General features: G+C 41.6%; 1 protein-coding gene across 5 annotated transcripts in view; it reads left to right on the forward strand.

The window, feature by feature from the left end:
• Positions 1–17929, forward strand: part of LOC134454461 (interleukin-1 receptor accessory protein-like) — a 46132-nt gene that overhangs the window by 23995 nt on the left and 4208 nt on the right. For all 5 annotated transcript variants that reach the window (XM_063205474.1, XM_063205471.1, XM_063205473.1 and 2 more), the window contains 2 exons: positions 10820–10963; positions 13199–13342. In XM_063205474.1, the coding sequence (XP_063061544.1) occupies positions 10820–10963; positions 13199–13342 (288 nt within the window). The remainder of the gene's footprint in view (positions 1–10819; positions 10964–13198; positions 13343–17929) is intronic.

Consider the following 17929-nt stretch of genomic DNA (forward strand, 5'->3'; position numbering starts at 1 on the left):
CCCAACAATTAGAGAAGCCGACGACAGGGCGTACAAAGGGCTCAGTTGTCCTGGGCCCTAGAAGGGGGTGGGGAGTGGGGGATTAGAATTTGGTCATTACATTGTATGTATTGGGTGGGGGTATGTATGGCCCTTTCAGACGACTTTGTCCTGGGCCCAGGCACAAGCTGTCAGCAGCCTCTGCCAACAGTCATCGGCTTTCTCTCAATAAATCCATGAATGGTCCCCTGGGGCGGCGTCTCTTCCTCCCCCCAGCCAGCCCTTCCCCGGGACCCAGCCCACACATTTGGCCCCCGCCCTGCTCGGCTAGATGGCGGAATCCATCGGGCGGCTGGCAACCAGCAGATGAAGATGGATGAGCTGTGTGGCTCTCCACCTCCCAAGATGGATTTTATGGAGACAGCACACACACAGCACACACACCCTCCTCCTCCTTCACCGGAGAGACACACAGCACACACCCTCCTCCTCCGTCACCGGAGAGAGGGACGGGGGTAGGTGGCATCGTGACAGATAAAGTGGACTGATTTGCAGATGCGGGAGGTAGTTTGCATGATGTGTTTGTCATCTGTCTTTTTCATAGTTGCCCCGTCGCCTGTCTCCGTCTCCGTCTCTTCCTTCGCTTCATTGAAGGTCTCTTTTTATAGGGAGACGGGGATTAAAAAAAAAGAGGGACCCCTCTTAACGGCTTGCTGTTCAAGCACTGCTTGAAGGTTGGCACTGCTTGGGCAATTAATTAAATCTGCCCTGCCGTGCCGCCTCTTGTTGGCATGGAGACCCCAAGACTTCAATGCATGCCACTGATTATGGCCTAACATCCTAATGTCCTAAGCATCTTCGAGTGTCATGAAAAGCACTAAATAAAACCTGTGTATTATTATTATTATGATAAACATACAGTTGAGATCCAGGATATTTTCCAGCGCCAACCCCACCACCCCCACCCCCATTGGATGGTCATAGAGGCACTCCCAAAGGGGGATGCTCTCTTCAGCTTGTGGACTAGACATTGTGCCACAGAGGGTCATGATCCTACGGTTTACAGAGCTGAAATGCAGTGAGTCTTAAACTACAAAACTGATTAGAAACTATGGCTTTTCATTTTGCATTGGCCATTTGGAAGATTAGATTTTTTTCGAGACGTGGCCCACAACAAGAGATGTTTGCCCACCCCTGCTTCGCAGGGATACGCTGTCTATGATGTGGACTATGGCATGATGCCACACAGGGTCATGGACCTCAAGTGTAACGTCTTTCTCATTATACAGAAGCAAATAAGCAAAGCTCAGGCAAATACATTGGCCTAAACCGATGAGACAAAGTGTACTAGATGGCTTGCTCATCCAAGATTAAAACATCAGCAGGTGCCAAATGGAAACATTTTTGTGAGAAAAGGGGGGAAGGATGCCTGAAGATGATCTATGATTGAAATGTTGCTATGTTAAACTTGCATGTGAAGAGCTCTTTTCCAAAACGCTATATCCACCATTTTTGACTTTTGCATTTTAATATTGGAATTGACTATTGGAATTCCTATCATCTATGTGTGACATCTTGTCATTCAAATGTTTTGAGAACATACTTTTAAAACCTCTATAAAATGCACTTTGCAATGCAATTCAATGGAATTCCCAATACAAAAAATTTAATTTCCCAACATTCTATAAAATGGATATATCTCATTTTGGAAAATAGCTCTTCATGTGCATCTATTGGGTGCCAGACCAAGCAAAGAAAACTGAAAGAACAAAATTCCACAACACCAGGCTCACAACACCAGGCTCACAATTCTCTTTCTCTGATGGGATGTTTTGGGCAGCATGCCCATCATCAGAGCATGCAGCCCAAAACGTCTTATTAAAAAAAAACAGAGAATCAAAAGGTTGCCATCCTCAATAGATCAAGTCTTTTGCAAACAGTGTGCAAACACAAACCCTTGCCCTCTTTTAATACGTGTGTACAATGAGCACCAGTAAACTGTCAAGCAGTCATTCAAAGGCAATGATGATGCCACAGTGGCTCAGAGGCAATAGTCAGAAAAGTTGAGACTTAATCATGGACTGACTGAGAAATTAGTAAGTAATGCCTCCCATTGGCGGCCCCCAACATTCGTAGAAAGAAATTACCGGTACGTGCATGTAGAGGGCAAGAAAGGGAAGTGATGTAATGCGATATACTCACGTAGTGTGTGACAGAAAAAGCTGGGCAGCACCCAGCCCTCACACCTACCACTTGCTTTATGATCTGCAATGAGGTCAATGACGTGACTATGCATACAAATTCCTTAGTGTTCAGGAAATGACAAATGTGGTAGCCGGGAAATGCTTCGATTGCACTATTTCCTCTTGGCTAATTAATACAAAAAAAAGGTGGTGGTCGCTATTGATGTACGTACGTCACATCGATTGGTTGTTGTTGATGCTGTCTCGAGGATGTATGGGGCATTATTGTATCCTGTTCCATCTCAATTGGATGACTGGGAGTCCTCGTACGCCTAATGGCACTTGAAAGGGCGTATTGAAGCACCCTTTTGTTTGGCTTTTAAGGGAATCCAAATCGCTCTTGTCCTTGCTGTCACAGAGATAAGAGAAGCAAAGACAGACACTCCTTTTCTTTGCTTGTTCGACAAAGGATGCTGTGCTGTGCTTTGTTTAGCAAGGATTCTTATCCTTGTTAGGCAAGGACTGGCTTCTTCAGCCCAAAATAGTCAGTTACTATCCCCATGAGCCCACATGAAAAAACATGTATAAAAAGCTTGTATACCCATAAATCAAAATCTTGAAAGAAATCTTGAAAGAAATGGGTCACTTTTATAGTATAAACACACAATGTTTATATGTTGCGGTATATGCAATATGCATGTCTGCTTCCTTTTTGTATCAGGAAAATGAGGATTGAGACACTTTCATAGTATGTGCCATAGAAGAATTTTATGGTCCATATGCAGTATGTATCATTTTAAAGGTTTTATAAGTAACACTGTATTTTAGTGTTACATCTATTATCACTAATACATAAAATGCTATTGCCTGCATAAGTAACTTGTACGGCATGTACTATTAGTACATGCCTTACAAGTTACTTATGCAGGCAATAACATTTTAACATTTAACAGCTTAGTCTAAGCTAAATCAAACATTTGTCAGGTCCTTACTAAGGTTATATTGGTAATAAATCCCTAATTGTGCTTGAACAAGACATTTGCAAATACATGCCTAACAAATGTTTGATTTTGCTTAGTACATGCCTTACAAGTTACTTATACAGTATAGAGGCATAAACATCGTATGTATTAATGCTAATAGATGTAACACTAAAGTGTTAACATTTTATGCATATCTTTTCTTAGCAGACTGCCGCATACACGCAAGCCCAGTCTTGTGTCATGTTGAAGCAGCTAATGCAGAGTGGCTTTGTGTGCAGTGTAGTGTAGTGTAGTGCAGTGTAGTGTAGTGCAGTGTAGTGTAATGTAGTGTAGTGTAGTGTAGTGTAGTGTAGTGAAGTGCAGTGCAGTGCAGTGCAGTGCAGTGCAGTGCAGTGCAGTGCAGTGCAGTGCAGTGCAGTGCAGTGCAGTGCAGTGCAGTGTAGTGTGGTGTAGTGTAGTGTAGTAGTGTAGGGAGAGGGTTGTCTTGTGATGTTCGTGATGCTGCTGGCCAACAGCAGGTCGCTCATTGATTGACTCCGCCCGCCGTGTGTAGCAGTAATTAGTGTCTTTGCAGCAGCAACCTCCCGTCTCCCCCGACAGCAGCCTGCAGCCGTGGCCAAGTGTCCATTACTAATGCCCTCAGACAAATGAGGCCCTCCCTCTCACTAAAGCTCACTCAAGACCTTGAAATACAGGATCCTATCCGCAGGTCACTCACTCATGAAATATATACTGTATTCACTGGTGCTTTATGTATAACTCCTGTCTGTAAAGTCATACTACAGTCGCACACACAGTCATATCACATTTTAGCCAGACAGAGAAAATTATATGTTTTTGTTGGCATTTGTGAGCGATGTGATTTTGCAAGATGTGATATGTTATTGTTACAGTTTGTAGAACTGATCTAGCTTCCTTGTTTACCATTTTTCTTAATTAATGCTAATCTGACAAAAAGAAAGCCTTGATTTGGTTGTTCAGTAGCAAAAGGAGGTGAGAGTGTAATGGTCTAGCAAAGCTGCTGTGGGATGTCATGGCAAAATACAAAACAGGAAACCAAACCAAGGAAACGTGACCAGAAGTTCCAAGTCCAAGTTTCACTTCACTGTTTGTCCTCAAGTCATTTTAATCGGTTTTAGTCAGTGCATGCGTTATTTGTTTGATTAAGATTTTCTCATTAATACCACAGAAACTGGAAACAAAGACACAAAAACAGAAACAAAAGACAAACAAACAAAAAACAAAAATCAAGTAAAAGTGCATTCATTGTACATACATAAAACAGGAAAGATTGTTATTTCAAATGTCCAGACCGGGCAATGAGTCCACGTATTTGATGAAAGGGTCCCATGTTTTCTGAAACGACTGGAGGGAGCCATTTAGTGTGCCTCTTATTTTTTCCCTCTGCATCATGTCCCTTATCCAGTGGTTGTGTATTGGAGGAGTTGTGTCTTTCCACTTGAAAAGAATGAGCCTTCTAGCCAGCAAAGAGGAGAAGGCAAACGCCCTCTGCAGGTAGGCTGGGAAACTACCCTGGTCAGATTCTGGTATTATGCCAAGGATTGCAATTAAAGGAGAAGGCTGAATATCAACACCATATATTTGAGACATGGTATCAAAAAAGGATGACCAAAAATTATCAAGTTTTGAACAAGACCAGAACATATGGTACAATGTTGCTGTCGTTTGTTTACATTTATCACATACAGTATGGGACTTTTATTAGGGAATATTCTTGTTATCTTAGCTTTAGAGAAATGCAATCGATGTAAAACTTTAAACTGTATCAGGGCATGTCTGGAACTGAACATATAGATGAAGAATGAACCCTCGTGAGGGCCATTTCCCATTCCTCATCAGAAAGTGAGACCCCCATATCGTTTTCCCATTGTTCTCGAATATGTGAGACAGAAGGACTATATGTAGACATTATATTTGCATAGAACATAGAAACCCTACCTTTATTAAGAAAATTACCTTTCAACAAAGAATCTAGGCATGAGAGAGGGGGACTGTCAGGAAAGACTGTGATTTTTTTGCGCACAAAATCCCTAATTTGTAAGTAGCGGAAGAAATGAGTATTGTTCAGATTAAATTTCTGGGACAGTTGTTCAAAGCTGGCAAATGTATTATCAATGTACAGGTCACCAATGCAATGTATACCCCTTTCATACCAAGTTCGAAAGCCCTTATCAAGTAGAGATGGCTGGAAAAGATGGTTATTGATTATAGGTGAATGTATGGAGATCTGCTGAATACCTAAGCTTGTCTTAAATTGTTTCAGAATACGTAGAGATTGTGTAACAACTATGTTCCCTTTGATATTTTTCACAAGATGTGGCAAAGATGCACAAAGTAGGGCGGGAAGTGAATATGGCTTGCTTGTTGACCTTTCAATTAGGAGCCACGCCGGTGCAGTATCACCCCAATCCCTTAGCCATAGGGAGATAGCATTAAGATTTGCGGCCCAGGAGTATAAGCGGAGGTTTGGGAGGGAGAGTCCACCTTCCACTTTAGGTCGTTACATGAATTCTTTCCTGATGCGGGCAGATGTATTATTCCAAATAAAGGAAGAAATCATCTGGTTAAACGATCTGAAAAATGATTGTGGTATGAATATAGGTATGGCTTGAAATAAATAAAGATATTTAGGCACCATATTCATCTTAACAGAATTTACCCTCCCAATAAGGGATAAAGGTAAGTTTGACCACCGCTTAATATCTTTTTTAGATTGTTCTAACAAAGGAGTGAAGTTGTTTTTAAATAGGTCAAAGTATGATTTGGTGACCTTTACACCTAAGTATGTGATTGAATCTAGTGAAAGTTTAAATGGTAAATTGGGAATTGTCCTGGCATTGGACGTGATAGGAAAATATTCACTTTTTCCGTGGTTGAGTTTGTATCCTGATATATCACCAAAATCCGCAAGGACATTAAGAACTTCTGGTATGGTAGAAATGGGGTTAGTTACATATAATAATAAGTCATCCGCAAATAATGAGACGGTATGTATTAAGCCGCCTCTTGTAATGCCTTCTATGCTTGAGCTGTTGCGTAAAGCAATAGATAGGGGTTCTATTGCAAGAACGAAAAGTAATGGACTGAGCGGGTCCCCTTGTTTGGTCCCTCTCTGAAGGGGAAAATATTGAGAGGACATAGAGTTTGTACGAACTGAGGCTATAGGGCTGGTGTATATAAATTTAATTAATCTTATGAATTGGGGACCAAATCCATACTGTTTCAGGGTATAGAAAAGGTATTCTAATGATATTCTGTCAAAAGCATTCCTAGCATCGAGTGATATGACTGCTTCCGGAGATGAGGTATTAGGTTTAGTGTAGATTATATTGAACAATCGTCTCAGATTAAAATAAGACTGCCGGTCTTGAATGAAGCCGGTTTGGTCATCTGAGATGACACAGGGAAGGATACGCTCAAGGCGATATGCAAGGGCCTTAGAAAATATTTTACCATCACAGTTAATCAGACTGATAGGTCTATAGGATGAGGCTTCAAGTGGGTCTTTACCTTTCTTCAATAGTAGTGTGATGGTTGATTGGCGGAGTGTTGGGGGAAGAATGTTATTTTCCAGGGCTTCCTCATAAACCGATAGAAGTATAGGGGCCAACTGATCTTTAAATTTCTTATAAAATTCAGTGGAGAACCCATCAGGGCCTGGAGCTTTTCCACTCTGGAGGCCCTTAATCGCATCTATTATCTCCTCCAGTGTAAGAGATTGTTCCAAGTCGTCTTTGATGTCTGAGGTAATTGTTGGAATGTTTAATTTAGAAAAGAAGGTGTGAAATTGGCGTTGATCCGGGTGTATGTCTGAAGAATATAGTTCAGAGTAAAATTCCTTAAAATGGTTATTAATATTTTGATGGTCTTCGCTTAATAAGCCATCAGCTAGCCTTATCTGTGGTATAACATGGGCTGCACTTTTTTGGCGAAGTTGACTGGCAGAAGTTTAGAGGATCTGTCACCCTCTTCATAAAATCGACTGCGGGACTTCAATATAAGCCTCTCTGCATGAACTGTGGCTAGAAGATCAGCTTCAGTTTGCAACCCTATTCTCTGTTTAACCAAGTCAGGAGTAGGAGAGGTAGACAGAAGGCTATCTAATGTCTTGATCCTAGAGGAGACATCTGTAACTTTATCACGCTGAACCCTTTTAGAGTGTGCACTATAAGCAATTATCTGTCCTCTAAGGTAACATTTAAGAGCTTCCCAGAGAGTTGAGAAGGTCATTCCATCAGTTTTATTAATTTGTATGTAGACATCTATTTGCATAGATATGAAATGCACAAAGTCAGCATCGGCAAGTAGAAGGGGATCTAACCGCCATGTTGGTCTTGTTTTATGGGTTGGAAGTGTTAGAGTGATACTCACAGGAGCATGGTCAGAAATCATGATTGAATTATATTTACATTGGGTTATTACATTTAGCAAGATAGGATCAACCAGAAAGAAATCTATCCTAGAAAATGTAGTGTGTACATTAGAGAAGAATGAGAATTCCCTTTTGGTTGGATTTTTAAGCCGCCATGGATCTATCAGTTTGTGTGTCTCTACAAAAGACTGTATTACCTGAACTGACTTGGTTGACTTTGGCGCAGAGTGGGAGGAGCGGTCCAAAAAAGGGTCCAGTACCAGATTGTGATCTCCACCTAGGATCAGGTGATGGCTATCTAAATTTGGAATGGAGTGTAGCACCTTTTTGAAGAAAACATCGTCGTCAAAATTAGGAGCATAAATATTCACAAGTATTACTTGGAGATGAAAAAGCTGTCCCACAATGATCACATATCTCCCATTTGGATCAGAGATTACGTTTGATGCATTAAATGTAACATTTTTATGAATGAGAATAGCTGTTCCCCTACTTTTGTAGTCAAATTTGGAGTGGAACACCTGTCCTACCCAATCTTTATGAATTCTAAAATGATCTGCTTTAATAAGATGGGTTTCTTGTAACATTGCAATACCAACTCCTAAATGCTGCAAGTGAGAGAGGACCTTTTTTCTCTTCACACACTGTTGAGCCCCTTTACATTCCAACTTATAATGTTAACTGACCTATTAGCCATGTGGACTATGTGTAACATATGCCCTGTCTATCCTATCAGTAAAACAATGAATTACAATATGCCAGATTGCACTCAACAAAAAAAGACACAAAAAATACATACAACATATAAGAAACCCAATGCCTGAAAAAGGCAACCCCCCCATACACACATTCAACTTCTGCAAACTCTATTTGCACCTTCCTCCTGCTGTAAAACCAGTGTTAAACACCACGAACATAGCAAGTCATCTTAGATGCGTCACACTGTAGTAGTCTACTGATGACAACGGGGTATAATATTGGCCGCCCTGAAACAGCTGAACAAAGGGACGACTGGTGAACCATTGAAATAAAGTATAAAGAAAAGTCCCCAAACTCTAATGTTCTTCAGCAAATGTATACAGCACCTGAAAATAGTCCATTGATTTAGACCGACGTTTCACTCGACGTCGGGGGACGAAGAGTGCCCTGTCTTGGTGATGTTTTTGTCGATGTAAGCGAGAGCCTCCGCTGGAACCGTGAACTTCAGCATCTCCTTGCCATGTTTGAAGCGTAGAGTTGCTGGGTATCGTATACCGAATCTGACGTGGGCGGCATGGAGCTTCTCTTTGCAGGCAGAAAACGCAGCTCGTCGTTTGTTGACCTCGGCGCTGTAATCCGGGAAGAGATGAATGGTCGACTCGTTGTATTCAAGCGTGCCCTTCTCTCTCGCAAGGCGCAGAAGTTTCTCTTTAACCTGGAAGTGATGGAGCTTTGCTATGAATGGTCGTGGTCGATCATCATGATCCTCTGTTTTTTGAGCCACAATTCTGTGAGCTCTATCCACCTTCGGGGGTTTGGAGAAGTCCTGACGAAACAGCTCAAAAAGCAGATTTGAGATGAATTCTGTTGCGACCCCTCCGTGTTTTCCGGTATGCCCACGATGCGGATATTTTGCCGTCTGGTGTAATTTTCCAAGTACATGAGCTTCTCTTTCAGCGTAGCATTTTCCTTTGCCAGAGAGATTTGGGACTGCTCCACTTCAGTCAGTCTTCTATCAAAGTCGTTCAATCCCTCCTCCACATTTGTAATTCGTTGGCCAAATGCACTTAGAGTTGACTGTAGAGAGGCAATAGACGAACGATTTTCTTCACGAAAAGAGTTGATTGACGCTTGAATGGCACTGACTGATTTAGCTAGCGCTTCCATGGATTTGGTGTTAGCATCCACGTCGGAGGTCGCGTTTCTCGACGCCCTAGCTTCTTTAGGCTCTTTCGGAGTCTTGTGTGACATCGCAATATTGTTCTTCGTTCACTTAATCAACAAAATTTCACTATTATATCGTTCATAGACTCGTGGTGTATTATATTTTAAAATATTTGGCAGGAGCTTCGGTGACGGACGTCTACTCTCTCTCCATGCTCCGCCCCCTCGTTATTTGTTTGTTTTGATGTGTCATCATCTTCGTCATCGTATTATCATATAACATTCCTGGGGTGAGTTTCTCAAAAGAGAAGTTGTTAGCCTATTAGCAACTTCGGTAGTTGCCAATGGGAAAATGCATTGAAAACAACAAAATAGCTAATGTAGTAAGCAACTTTGGTTTTAAGAAATTCACCCCTGTATTGCAATGGAAAGATGTGTGTAGAGAGCTGTGTAGATGTGCGTGTGTGTGTGTGTGGCTGATTGGAAGAGGTCGTGCAGCATTTTTTTATGTGGGCCTTCATCATCAATGTGTTACTTGCCAAAGCTTTCCTTCTCAATTTAATCAATTTAAACATGTATGGAGTTTCACAAGAAAAAGGCAGCAGTAACACGGTTTATTACACAGGCTTGTTTTGATGTTGTGCCTTTTTCAGGTGTTTTTCAGTTTAGTTACATTTTGTTCAGCGCTCTAAAATATTTGTGTGAAGCCTTTCCTCCAGCCTCTATCTTGACAGCAAACACCTTAGGCCTGGACTAGTTCTGAAAATATTAGGATTTTATCTTGTGAATGAAACATCTAGACTTGCTTCACTACATAAGTCTTCGTATAAGATTTTTTTCCATATCATATTTCATATGAAACTGCACAACATAACTTTTCAAGTGGTGATAGTCACATGCCATTCATACTGGCTAACCCCATCACCATCATCTTGACCAAGGAAAATTCTGCGGGAGAAACTGCTTCTCCTACCCTTAGTTGCTTCATGAGCAATAAAAAACTAACCAAAGGCCTAAGACTTCTGCTGTAATCTGCTGTCGTAGTCTCTTACTGCAGATGGGGTCGCCAGCGGGCCTATTCACTTTGCTGAAAATACTCAACTGCATCATAACAACATTGCTATAACAGTACCTGACAGCCTGAAGCAACAGATTAAGACATAGTAGCCATTATAATTTTGGTGACAATAAGGTTATAGCATAGGCTCTGCCCTAAGGGGTTATATTACATTACATTACATTACATTACATTTGGCAGACGCTTTAATAACCAAAGCGACTTTCAAAAGAGGGGGTTAACAACTCCGCCTCTTCCCCTTTCTCTCTTCCACATATGTCGCCACTTGTCTTGTCTTGTCTTGTCTTGTCTAATCTCTCTATCTTGTTCTGGCGCTATCTCTCCCCCATTTCCTGTTTAGAGGAGAAGCCGTATGTGGAGCTGAGCATTGGGCTGGGGGTCATCATGTTCGTCATGCTGGTGATGTTCGTCATCTACCACGTCTTCTGGCTGGAGCTCCTCCTACTCTACCGCTCACACTTCGGCTCCGACGAGAGGTCCACAGGTGAGGCTCGCTTTAGATTAATAGAAATAGAATAGAATAGAAATAGAAAGCCTTTATTGTCAGTATACAAAGTATACTGAGATTTTAGCTTCCCTACAAAGTGCACAGTCCTTTATAGATGAACATTGTCCAGTAAGTGTGAGTTCATTGTTGTAACAGCTTTGGGGAAGAAGCTGTTCTTCATCCTATTGGTTCTGGCTGGTAATGCCTTGTAGCGTCTGCCAGAGGGCAACAGTGTGAAGAGATGGAAGCCAGGATGTAGGTAGAGGAGGGTAGAATATTATAGAATAGAATAGAATAGAATAAAATAAAATAGAATAGAATAAAACGCCTTTATTGTCATTATTCATGATATTTAAATGAGATTTAAAGCCTCCATACAAGGTGCACACAATGCAAGGTATACAGCTGAGTACTAGTAAAAGCTACAGTTGTAAGAGACACATATTACCTGAGCTCTCCGTAGCTGTTTTTCAGACAAACGATATGTGTCCTGTCGATATGACCCATCATTCTAACTGAGCTATAAGCCACTCCTTAGTTTGTGGTTATGGTTAGGGTTTGCGTCAGGGCTATGCCAACAGACTACTGGTTGTGTACTTCTACAAAACAGCCCATTTCGACATAACCAAATTTTCCCTTACCGGTTGCACTGGTAGCCCAAGTATTTGTCACTGAAAAGTCTCACAATCCATTATTCATTATTTGTCATCAACCGTCATGACTGCTCACCACTGTTGTGTGAACATGTCAGCCAGCTCAAGATTAGGCCCACAGCAGGTGAGTGCTTTACCTGAACACTCTGTAGCTGTTTTCAGACCATGCTGTCTGATGCAGGAGCTGGTTCCTGAACCCGTTACTAGGGAAGCCGGCAGAGGTCATCAAAGGGGACAGTTGTCCCAAGACCACCCAGAGACAAAAAGGGTCCAGAATTGGGTTGTCAGGGTGTGGGCCCTTTCAAATGGCTTTTAGACCTGGGCCCGCCCAAAGCTGTCAGCCGCCCTCCTTGCTTTATTGGTAGATGTTTTCCAATGAAATACCTGCATACATACCATGATCACTGACGCGTCATCCGTTTAAGTTTAAGTTTAAGTTTAAGGTTATTTATTTAAGAAAGGGACAGCATATATTGCCAGCATTTAAACAAAAATGCTAAATATACAAGATTGTAGCCAAGAGGCTAATTTCCGTTGTCATCACAAAAGTCGACACTTGTGTAAATAATGGCGGGCGGGCAGTTCAAGATCACGTCCACCCGCGGGGAGTTTTCCTGAAGCCTTTGTAGCTGTTGACACAGTCAATCCAGTCTGCTGTCTCCTCGGGTTGTCACAGCAGTCATACTGTGGAAGTGCTTGTCTCTCAATGACCTCCATTAGTACGATTATGCACAGGGTTGCCAGATTAGGCGGATGATTTCCAGTCCAAAAAATGCTGAAAAAAATCCACCTGGAAGCACTAAATCCCGCCCAATTCTATTGACTTTTATGGACAAAAATGTGCCTTTTATCTGCTAAATGTGATTTTTACCTGTAGACTAATTATCCTAAGCAGCCCAAGTGGGCGGGAAACCACCCAATCTGGCAACACTGATAATGTAAGCCCATGATGTATCACCAACAGTCATTATGGTTCACCAGCTTCACCTACAAAAAAAAACAAGTTTTACCTAGTCTATCAGACCCCAATTACAGTAGAAGCGGGTAACAGTATAGATATCTGAGAAATTTGTTAAAAGTAGTATGTATTTGTTAAGAGTATGGAGAGTTGGTCTTTCAATCAAGGGGTTGCCGGTTCTAATCCCCCCTGACCTCTCCCTATATCTCCATCCATCTATATCTCCATCCATGGCTGAAGTGCCCTTGAGCAAGGCACCTAACCCCACATTGCTCCAGGGGCTGTAACCAATACCCTGAAAAATAGTAACTGTAAGTCGCTTTGAATAACTGAAAGCGTCAGCTAAGTGCAATGTAATGTAATGTAATGTAATGTATGTAAGCGTGTGTGTGTATCACTGTGAAAGGGGAACATGATGTTTGAAAGACACAGTCAACAAACCACTCGGAAAAAGCAAAACAGTATGGGCGACATTGTTTATTACAATGCAAAATAAAAAATCCAACTAAATAAAAAGTGAGAAGAAAATAGAAAAGTGAATTGTTATGATTGAGTTATGGTGATTCATTACTCTGATATTACTCTGAATCTGACATGTGTTCTTTCCACTGCCCCCTGTAGACGATAAGGAGTACGACGTGTACATCTCCTACGCGCGGCACAGCGAGGAGGAGGAATTTGTGGACCAGACGCTGCGGAGAGTGCTGGAGAACGAACTGGGCTACTCGGTGTGCATCTTCGACAGAGACAGCCTACCCGGAGGCAGTGAGTATTGCACTGGTCCCACTGTTTCTATGTCTGAAATAGAGCTGATCTGTGTACACCATAAAAACATGCGGTGTTCTCAACCTTTCTCAACCTTTTTTGAACAAACCCCCCTTGCCCTCATCATAAGCCTCCCAATGCCCCCTTGACCTCCTCCTGACAACGCCCCCTTCGTATTAAAAACATAAAACAGACCCCCAATGCCAACTAAGATCCACCCCCTCTCAGCTGTATCCTTCTCAATGTTCCCCTCTAGGGCACCCCAACGTCCCCCGGGGGCTGTAGAGCCCTCATTGAGAAACACTAATATATTCTGTAAAACATTGTTAAATCCACATCTAAAAGAGTTGAATTAGCACTAAATCGATTGGTACCCTTTATTTTCCGAACAGTGTGGAATTAACACTGCTTTTTGATGTGTATTGTCTATGTATGTTGGACTGCAGTAGGGCTGGGCTATATTAGCAAATCAGAATACAGTCTATTTTTCTCATGTCATCTGATAAAGACTTTTACAGCAAGGATTCTAAACTTGTTTTCATGCATTTGATTCCCTTGTACGAACGGCTCAATGGCAACCTTTTATATTTCTTTGGTATCTCACGTGTCAGTTTTTGTGGCTGCACAACACTTCTATTACCAAATAATTGCCCAACAATTGACATTGGGTGTTTCTCAAAGGGAAATGTTCTAGCCTTGCTAGTGCGAGTAACACCCATTTTACACGGATTTCACCAAGAAGTATCCAAGGAGACGCACCTTGGTGAATTCCACGAAGAAAGGGTGTCACTCGCACTTGCAAGGCTGGAACACATCACTTTGAGAATGAATCCATTGTGTAACTTTTCATGAGAACACTGATCTAAGGGGTTAACCTCTCCTAGTCATGTCCACTGCCACTCCACCCCATCTCCACTTTCAGTCACGTTGCACTTTTCTATCCGAATCTTCCTCACAGCACAGAAATGCAATATAAGCCCCCCACATTGGGGCTTACATTGGCCACTGGCCACTGGCCACCCAGTTCGAGTCTGGGCGTGGTCATTTCCCGACCCTGCTCCATCTTTCTCTCCCAGTCATTTCCTGTCTACTCTCATAAAGGCCAACCACCCCCCACCCCCACCCCACCCCCCCCAAAAAAAAAGAAATACAGAAATGCTAGTGAGGCAGACTAAGACTCACCAGCAGTCGTGCCATTTCGGCAATGTGACTGCAATACGCACCATACGGCATCTTAACCTGTGATTAACCTGGAATTTATCACAATCACAAGCTGTGATCAATTAATTGCCCAGCCGTAGTGTGTAACGATTGTCTTAGTTTGCAGTTAGTGTCATATTGATCATTCTACAGTAAGCTCCATTTATTCATGATGCATCGTGATACTGTGACTCTGTGTTGTCTGTATGGGGTGTGTTGGTCTTTACGGTTGGTCTCAGTCTTTCCCAGATATGTTTTTCAGCCATTTGCTCCCTAGTGTGTGTGCGTCCGTGCATGTCCGTGTGAGTGCGTGTGTGTGTGTGTGTGTGTGTGTGTGTGTGTGTGTGTGTGTGTGTGTGTGTGTGTGTGTGTGTGTGTGTGTGTGTGGGCATGCTTGTATGTGTGTCCAAGGACTACTTCATTTGTTTTAGGGTTTCTATGTTTATGTGTACAGTTGGGAGTTTTATGGATTAGTGTCAGACAGTTGCTGTGGGGATTTGAAATCTGGAGGTGTTATTGAGTGTGTGCGTGCGTGTGTGTGTGTGTGTGAGAGAGAGAGAGAGAGAGAGAGAGAGAGAGAGAGAGAGAGAGAGAAAGGAGAGTGGGAGAGAGAGAGAGAGAGAGAGAGAGAGAACAAGAACGAGAGAGAAGAACGAGAGAGAGAGAGAGAGAGAGAGAGAGAGAGAGAGAGAAGAAGAGAGAGAGAAGAAGAAATAGAAGGAATATATATGTTTGTGTACAGATATTTTTGTGTGTTGTGGGGGTATGTGCACCATGGTTATGTTTCCAGTTGTGAGTATATTATGGATTTGTGTAAGACAGCTCCCAGTGGTTATTTTGAACCTGTAGATGGTTATATTGTGTATTGTGTGTGTGTGTGTGTGTGTGTGTGTGTGTGTGTGTGTGTGTGTGTGTGTGTGTGTGTGCGCGTGCATGCGTCCATGCGTCCATGCATCCATGTGTGTGTTGCGCTTATAATGCAGCAAACCCATGTTAGCAGACATTGCCATTCCAGAAGTGACCTCTACGTAATTAGCATGCCACCACAATTCACAATGTGCAGAAGCCTGGACAAAAAGATAGGAAAAAGTGAGAGAATTTAAAGTGTTTTCCCCCTATTTTTGTGTCATTAGTAGTCTAATAGAATCCTACCCATTCTATTTAGCATCTGACATCTTGGAAGATTTTAAAAGACTAATTTCCATTTAATTAGGTAATGTGTGGTGTGTGGCACTAGACCACTAAGCAGTTGTACCAAAGTGTTTATTTTGGTCTCTTTTTAGACACGGTGAAGAGAATCTCAGTATGGAGAATTATGTGGACTGCAAAGATTTTAAGGTTTATTATTATAATAATGATACCGTAATACTGCTGTGGGAGGCTTTTAAAATGACATGCTTGGTTTTTTACTTTTCTGTCAATGACACATGCAGAGAAGACATATAATGTGTAATCAGGTGGCCAAATATAAAAGCTCACTGTGTGATTACTCCAACAGATAAGTAAGTGCTGGGTACAATTTGGGATCTGTCCCAAAAAATACATGTCTTACTGCTCGATTAAAGCCAATTTATTTACATAAAATTATAACAGGAGCCACTGTGCTTTTATCATTCATCAATGTTAGCCTCTTTGTGACTGTGATTTTATATTTGCATTGATTCCACTCAACTCCATTTCTCAGGCATACTTTAGCCATCTCTGCTGCTGTCAGATATTGTTGAGACTATCATTTTGTTCCAAGAGAAACAGTGACTTTACGTTTTTAAGTAAAAACACACTGTCTGCCCGAGAGTATGTGTACATTTTAAGAAATTGAAAAAGTATACAATTACGGATGTAGCAAAAATAGTTTCATCATTTATTTCAGCATCACTAATGTACATATTGTCAGAATGTCTGCTATCTGTTGCTGGGAAAGCGTTTTTAGTGTAATGAGTTCTATAATGGTAAACTTTTATGATGAATTGTTCCAACACATGGTTGCTTCTCTCAAGTTTTCTGTTCAATCAGCATTGAAACATTCATTTTAAAGTGATACTGTCCCACTTTTGGAAAATTGGCTTCTTGTACACCTTCCCTTGAGTTAAATTAATGGGTTTTACCTTTCTCCTGTACTTTCAACCGTTCTCTGGGTATTTGTGATGATGCGACCCGTGAGCGCGCGTCATCATCACGGCGTCTGCTGTAGCAGGCGCCATTGAAAGCATGAACCAGTCTCCCCATTCAAACTTTCCCCCGAGTTATTATTTTTGTTTATGAACTTCAGTTTGTTTAATTTTCATATTCTGCATTTATGGTCTTGTTAGTCATCATGGGTCGACACATGCTTAGCTGACAACCATTTAAACCCGGAGTATTCATACATTACACTCGCGTACATTGCATCCAAACGCGCATACATTGTCAATCACAAACCACACGAAATCCAAGTTTTGTCAATATGTTTTGTTTCTTTATTTTGTTATGCCTAATTCCATTATTCATCCTTATGAGTTCAAACGAGTGGTTTTTCAGTGTTTTAAGAACATTTAGCAATGTTTCTGGAGCAAATGAAAGTTTCCCATCTTACCGGTCTCGCAGCACTTCCGTGTTTGACAAAGGGTTGCGTGCTGGCGAGAGTGACGTTTTATCCTTGGGTACGTTCGCGTGTGCACATCCTCTCGCCATCCCGTTAATAGTTAATCTCCAAAAACTTCATGGTTATTGGCATTTGCATGTTGCCATGCATTGGTATTTGTTTGTTATTTTTCTTGTTAAGGCCTGATAATGTTTATTTTGTTGTAGCGCGCTTTTAAAATATTTAAATTAATTAAGATGTACTGCCTGTGTAAAATTCCCTGTTTTTTCTTCAGGCATTTGTTTTAGCCACCTATAGGGAAGAGGCAGGCATCCTTCATAATGGGGATGCTCTCATTCTCTGGGAGAGCCAGGTAGACACAAGACCTGTATTTGTTTGCTCTGCCATAATATAGGCCTACTCAGAAGTGTGAGTATTTTGATGGCCATTTTTGCATTCGAGCCTAAGGCTAATTAGTTTATTTATTCTGTGCATCTTTATTTTGGTTCCTCGCAACCTGTTTATTTTTTGTATAATTTTGTAAATAGTGTATAGTTATATTTTTCAACTTTTTGGTTTTGTTTATGGTCTATGGCTCACTGTGGTTTGCAAAATAAAACGCAAAAACTCCATCTCCTGCGTCCTGCCGTATCTGTGTGCCTATCCGTAAGACCCTCGACACTCTACTTATAACAGTATGGCAATACAAAATTTACCTCCAAGCTAGCAGTTAACATTGAGTCCTATGGGACCAGTTAGCTGCCAGCTGGTCTCATAGGACTCAATATAAACTGCTAGCTTGGAGGTAAAATTTGTACTGCCGTACT

Source organism: Engraulis encrasicolus, chromosome 8, assembly GCF_034702125.1.
Source record: "Engraulis encrasicolus isolate BLACKSEA-1 chromosome 8, IST_EnEncr_1.0, whole genome shotgun sequence".
In the NCBI taxonomy this organism is placed as follows: Eukaryota; Metazoa; Chordata; class Actinopteri; order Clupeiformes; family Engraulidae; genus Engraulis; species Engraulis encrasicolus.